Genomic DNA, 6295 nt, shown 5'->3' with positions numbered 1-6295 from the left:
AGTTACCAGAAAGAAGAAGGATTCCAATTGTTGGGGTGGAAAATGTACAAGATTTTAAGGGGCTCAGAAAATTCAGTGGAGGAGGGAGAGTCTTGGACTCAGCTCACGTTAGAATATTCAGAGGGTCGCATTCCTCATCTGACTGAATACTAACGTGATTCACTTCCACCTAACGTCAACCGAATGCTCTGCATGTACACAACACTGTCACACACACCATCTTATTTAAGGAACCCCTTGGGACTTCTCCAGAGACCTCAGAGCCTACTAAAAGAAAGTTTATATTTAGCAGACCAGTCCCTACCTCCAGCCATGTGTCATATTCTCTTGGACTGGCTCCCCCAAGAATTGGTAATACCTTATGCCAGCAGATCTCAAATTTTAGTATGCACGGAAATCACCTGCAGGACTTGTTAAAACAGTGTGCCGGGTTCCACCCCCAGAGTTTCCAGTTCAGTAGGCCAGGAATAAGGCCTGAGAATTTGCATTTCTACCAAGTTCCCAAGTGTGTTAGTTTGTAAAGTCTACTGTAATAAAATACCACAGACTGGATGGTTGAACAACAGACATTTATCTTCTTACTGTTCTGGTGGGCAGAAGCCCAGGATCGGGGTGCTGGCAGGGTTGGTGTTCTGGGAGGCTTCTTCCCTTGGCCTGCGGATGGCCACCCTTTCGCTGCCTCTCACATGGCCCCTCTGCACACGCCCCTGGTGTCTCTTCCTCTTCTTACAAGGACACCAGTGAGATTGGATTAAGGCCCCACCCAAACATCCTCATTTTTATTTAATTACCTCTTTAAATTCCCTGTCTCCACATATAGCCACATTTTGAGGTACTGGGGTTTGGGAAATCAACATGTAAATTTTAGGGGGCACAATTCAACCCGTAAGACCAGGTGATGCTGGACAAGCTGATCAAGATGGCAGAAGAGATGGTCCCCAGTGTCACCCTGTCCCATAATCAACCAATTTACAACTATTAAAAAGCAATGACTGCCAAGCCGGGCCGTTAGAGCTCAGGGGAAGAGGAAGAGAGACCTACAGAGTTCATGAAGGTGGGAGAACCCACGATGAGAGAAAGGATCACTCTGACCATTTTGAGCCCTGACCATTTCAAGGCTGGCCCTGGTGACACATGGAGCAAGAGCTGGCAAAAGCCACTGCTGTACCCTTTGTATGAAGTTGCTTAGAGACTGAAGGGGAGGAGGGCCTTGGTGGCCCCCAGGCCAGCAAGACCACTAATAGGGTTCATGTTGATCCACACAGCAATGAGGGGCCATAGACAACTGAACAAAGGAGCCACTCAGAGGCCAGTGAGTCATTGCAAGGGAACTGCATGCCTGGCCCGACTTCGTTTGGAGTGTGGGGGGTGGGGAAGACAGGCCCACTGGGGGAACGTTGGGGCACAGCAAGGACAGCTGATCCACCCCCCAATCAGCACAGGACGACTCAGTGGAGACTAGTCAGGAATACAGATCTGCAGGGGATGCAGTTTGCTGAAAAGACTCAGACCCAGACCGGTTTCTGCACAACCCAGGTGTACCGGACCTCACAAGACCTGCTTACAAGGTCAACAATTAAAACCCGAGCTGCACAAAAAGCCTTCCTTAGGAAATCAGCAGCAAAGCAGCAATTTAGGCCAGCCACAGGGCTCAAGTGCTGGTCCCCACAGGAAGTCCCCCCATTTTAGAAGTAACCAAAGGACAACAAATTAGTTCCGGAGCAGAGTTTAAGTGGTGGGAATAGTGAATAATCCAACATAGAACTGAAAGAAAACACAAAAACCCCACATATCAGAGACAAAGTTTTTATATTAACCAGTAAAAGTCTAACACCACCAAAGAACACCTATAAAACCCAGAAGGACTAGAACTCCCCCACACTACCAAGCCAGGGTCAGGGGAGGGCCTCGGGCCTCAGCCATGCCCCCCAACATCTGCATCCAGCCCAGTGACAACCATTGAGCTGCCACCAGAAGTGCCCTGGGCTCCCAAGCCAGGGTGTGTGGGGCTGAGGGTCTCAGCCATGTCCCACTGAAGGCTGCATCCAGCCCAGCCACAACTGAGCTGCTGCTGGAAGCCCCCTGGGCTCCCCTGCTGGACTGAGGGGGGTGCCATGGCCTCAACCATGTCCCCATACTTCCTCCTTCCCCCATCCCTTGACCCCTTTCCCCCTCACCCTCACCCTCAACTGTGCCACAACATCTTCAAGTGTAAATAATAAATAAATAAATAAATATAAATTTTAAAAAAAAGACGAGGTGATGGATGCTAATGCTGCTGGTCCGGGCCCACACTTTGAGAACCACAGCTTTACACCACGTGGAAATGACTGTAATCTCACATCTTTTACCAATTCACAGCTATTCTTAATTACAGAACACAGAACCAGGTTCACTTCCTGTTGCCGAGAGATTCCTGGATCCACCCCCAGCCCCAGCCTCCAACTCCCTTCCTCTCTCTTTGATCTCCCAGAGGCATAAATTAGGTCAGAGAAGGGCTGATTCTAGGAAACTGTGAACATGGCTCCAGGCTCAGGGCTGTGTCCTGCATTCTCGTTTAGATGTCTATTTTTAATTTGGACATTTTAAAAAGGCAACTGTAATTAGTTTAAGTACCAAATTTAGGGACCGTTTGAAAGAGTCTTTAAAATTTTACTACGTTTCATCTTAAAAGGAAGAAGAGCCAGTTTCCCTTAAATTAAAACATCTTCTGTAGTGTTTGCAATCTCTCTTAGACACAAGAACTCAAAGAGAAGGAAAAGCAGCTGCCCCATTTTACTGCCCTGGGTAGGGGAGATGCAGGGAAATGGAAACCCAGAGAAAAAGGTAAATTTGGAAGCATCGAATGACTGGTGGTTGCGTGAATCTGCCTTTAACAACTGTTAGTTTGGACCCGGCTTCAGTTTCTCCACTTGAAAATCCAAACGCCATACACCTCCCAGCATCTTGGCTGCATCTGTCAATCTTAGAATTGGGGGAGGGGGAGGAGAACCTGACGAGCTGATTTGCTGTGACTGTACTACATGTCCTTCTGGCACAGGAATTCCTAAACTCTCACGAGAAGGGCTAGTCCCAAGGAATCCCTGAGGAAACCACATGAGCTCTTACCATGTACCAGCTACTGTGAATCTTCACCCTCCATGAGGTATTCCCAACTCATGGATGAGGAAACTGAGGCACGGGGAGAATAAGTAAGTGTCTAGGAACTGGGGCTGGGGTTTGAATCCAGGAAGACTGTGTTCTGAGACTCTGCATTGTGTGGATCCTGGGGTCTGCAGGCCCACCTGGGAGTTACCTTTCCCAGGGCAGCCGCTGGAGCTGAGGCCTCCACCCTGGCAGCTCACTGGGATTGCAGGGGAGCTTTAAGTCTTTAAGTACCACTGAGGCATGGCACCCACTCCAGAGACCTGATGTGATTGCTCTGGGTGTGGCCAGCTCTCCAGAGATTCTAAGGCTGCCCGGGTGGGAATCCTGGCTTCAGAGGCTTCAATGCCAGCAGCTATTAACTAAGCAGAGACTGGACTTGAATAATGTGTGTGATCCTGGGCAAGTTCAGCTTCCTGGCTTCAGGTTGAAGACTAAGGGCTTTCTGTGGTGTTTGCAATCTCCCTCAGACACAAGAATCCAGGGGTTGGGAGTCTAGAAGGCCACAGCTCTCACACATCTTTGGGTGCATCCTTTGGAAACCACTACATAATGCTTAAAAACCCTCATGTATAGAAAAGAAGGGATAAAAATATTGGGCCTTTAAAGAAACAATCTGGTCTGAACCTGTTGCAAAACTTACGGGTTTAGGAAAGAAGTGATTCCATGTTAACTAACATTAAACATTGCCAGGGAGATTGGTTTCTTATGATTTCAACTTGTCTCTAGGGAAGACACCTGTTTGCGAGAAGCAAGGGCTGATTCTCTGCAGGAGCTTTTCCTACTTTTCCAAAGCAAAAAGAAGAGAAAGGAGCAATGGATGGTGTAGTGGATTGAATTATATCCCCCAAACTCACTGAAGCTTGAATTGTGTCCCCCAAATTTTCTGTATTAGAAACTTGGCTTCCACTGTGACTGTTAAGAGGGTGAGAAATCCTATTATGGTAATTGAAAGGTGGGGCCTTAAAGAAGTGATTGGATTATAGGACCATGCAGTAGTGAATGGATTAAAAATGGTGGCCACGGGTGTGGTTCTGAGGGTGTTAAAAGAAGAGTGAATGAGGAAGTTGGCCTCTTGCTCTCTCTGCTCTGCCATTTTTGCAATGTGATAGCCTGTTGTCACTGAAGTCACCACCAAAGAAAACCTTCACCAGATGTGTTCCCTGGACTTTGCACTTCCTAGTCTCTGAAACTGTAAGCAATGAATTTTGTTTTTGTTTTTTTTTTTTTAAAGATGACCGGTAAGGGGATCTTAACCCTTGACTTGGTGTTGTCAGCACCACGCTCAGCCAGTGAGCGAACCGGCCATCCCTATATGGGATCCGAACCCGGGGCCTTGGTGTTATCAGCACCGCACTCTACCGAGTGAGCCACGGGCCGGCCCTGAATTTTGTTTTTTTAATAAATCGCCCAGTTCCATGTATTTTGTTATAAGCAACAGACATGGACTAATACAGATGGGAAGCATTTTGAGTCCTGAAAGATGAGGCAGGAGTTGCTGCATGACCGAGGGCCTGCTGTTGGCCTCTGTCTGGATGCAGCCCCCAGTCAGGCTTAGCTGGCACTGGCCGTGAGTGATCTACGGCTCTGAGCTCCATTTTAACCTTGGGAGCTTTGTGGGCAGAAACGAGTGAGCAGAAAGGAAAGCCCAGGCTCCTCTGAGCAATGGGGAAGGGTTGTTTCAGGCTGGTGGTCAAAGTATTTCTTTTGTAAGCAGGGTTTAAATTTGGTGACCTGGGTAAGTGTCGCAAACTCCAATGCCCTCTGGAGCCATCAGGCGACGAATAGTGTTGGCTGCTTGTGTGGGACTGAACTCAACCAGAGAGTCCCTGGGCCACCAAAAGTGGGAGATGCCACATATATCTCACTGATATTGTCATGAGGGAATGGGGCTCTGGTCTTTCAAGATATTTCAATTTCTCAAGAGAAGCCAGAATATTAGATTTTATGTGAAATCTCCATATTCTTAAATGTTAGATACAATTAAAAAAAATTTTTTTTAATGGTGTGGGCCAAACTACACCTGTCTGAGCTGGGTTTGCCTGTGGCCACCAGCTGGCGCCTCCCGCAGGCATTTAGGATAGTAAGGAGGTGCCCTCTTGGAGCTGGCTGTTCTGAGCCTGTTGCTTCCAGCCCAGCTGTCCCTGATCAGTTAATGGAAACCAAAGGCAACGGCAAAAGAAAAACTGGGTGGAAGCAGCCAGGCTGGGGGGTCCCTGACTGCACTTGGGAAGGCTCTAAATCAGCGGTGGTTATCGAGAGAAACTGCTGGAACCTGCACTCTCCCCATCTCCTTCCCCACTTCACTTTTCTTTGCAGTAATCATCTCTTCCTAACATGCTTATCACAATTATTTTGCTTGTCTCGCCCTTCTAGGATGTTAACTCTGAGAGAGCAGGTATTTTTCACTTTTTTGTTCACTGTTGTATCCCCAGTGCCTGGCACAGAATACTCAAAGCTTTGTTGAATAAATGATAGAGTGAATGAATGACGTAGGGATGGCAGGGACTGTAAAGGTCACAAGACGGCTGGCTGGTGTGGCTGCAGGGCTTCCTGGTGCCTGAACCTGCAGACCCTGCCCTGCCCCCGCCGTCCCACGGAGGCAGCTGCAGCTGCAGCAGGCAGAGCTTAGCATCAGCCCAGAGGTGGCGGCCAAGGGACAAGCAGCTGGGGCTCTCAGCCTCAGACAGAAATGGGCTCCGGCTGGCTGCAGCAGCTTTTGCTGAGGAGAAGACCCTGGCACTTTCCACCATCTGCGGAGGCCAGGAAACAGGAGGAGGGACCGAGGCTGCCCAGAAGGGCCTGGCGTGAGGCTGTGCCACCAGGGCTCCCTTTCAGCCTGGCCAGGTGCAGCTGGAAGGGCCTTCCCTACATCTCAGATCAGCTGTGTGGGCTTCCGGAGGCCTGGGCAGGGTGCGGGAGGGGCGCAGGAATGGCAATGGGGCTGCTGCCAAGCTGGACGGGCTTCCAATGAATGGTGGCCCAGAACAGCGACAATGGTGAGGAAGGGACGCTGCTCCCACACTGCGTGGGAGGCTGGATTTCCCGGGAAATCAGAAGCCGGAGGGGCGGGCGGACTGTGCACCTGCTGGCTGCTGCTCTGGGCCCCTCGGAAGTCGCTGCTGTTGGAGGGAGGGGGGAAGAGGGAGGG

At 49.6% G+C, this 6295-nt stretch overlaps 1 protein-coding gene across 1 annotated transcript in view; it reads right to left on the bottom strand.

The window, feature by feature from the left end:
- LOC103604425 (carbohydrate sulfotransferase 11-like) overlaps positions 1-6295 on the bottom strand; it is a 21552-nt gene that overhangs the window by 10372 nt on the left and 4885 nt on the right. The window contains exons 3-4 of the mRNA XM_008588977.1: positions 6170-6266; positions 5711-5897 (exon numbers count right to left, since the gene is read on the bottom strand). Coding sequence (XP_008587199.1) covers positions 5711-5897; positions 6170-6266 — 284 coding nt within the window. The remainder of the gene's footprint in view (positions 1-5710; positions 5898-6169; positions 6267-6295) is intronic.

Source organism: Galeopterus variegatus, unplaced genomic scaffold (assembly GCF_000696425.1).
Source record: "Galeopterus variegatus unplaced genomic scaffold, G_variegatus-3.0.2 Scaffold5138, whole genome shotgun sequence".
NCBI classification, from domain to species: domain Eukaryota; kingdom Metazoa; phylum Chordata; class Mammalia; order Dermoptera; family Cynocephalidae; genus Galeopterus; species Galeopterus variegatus.
Note: the sequence above shows the minus strand (reverse complement) of the source record. Positions and strands in the feature narration are given on the sequence as shown.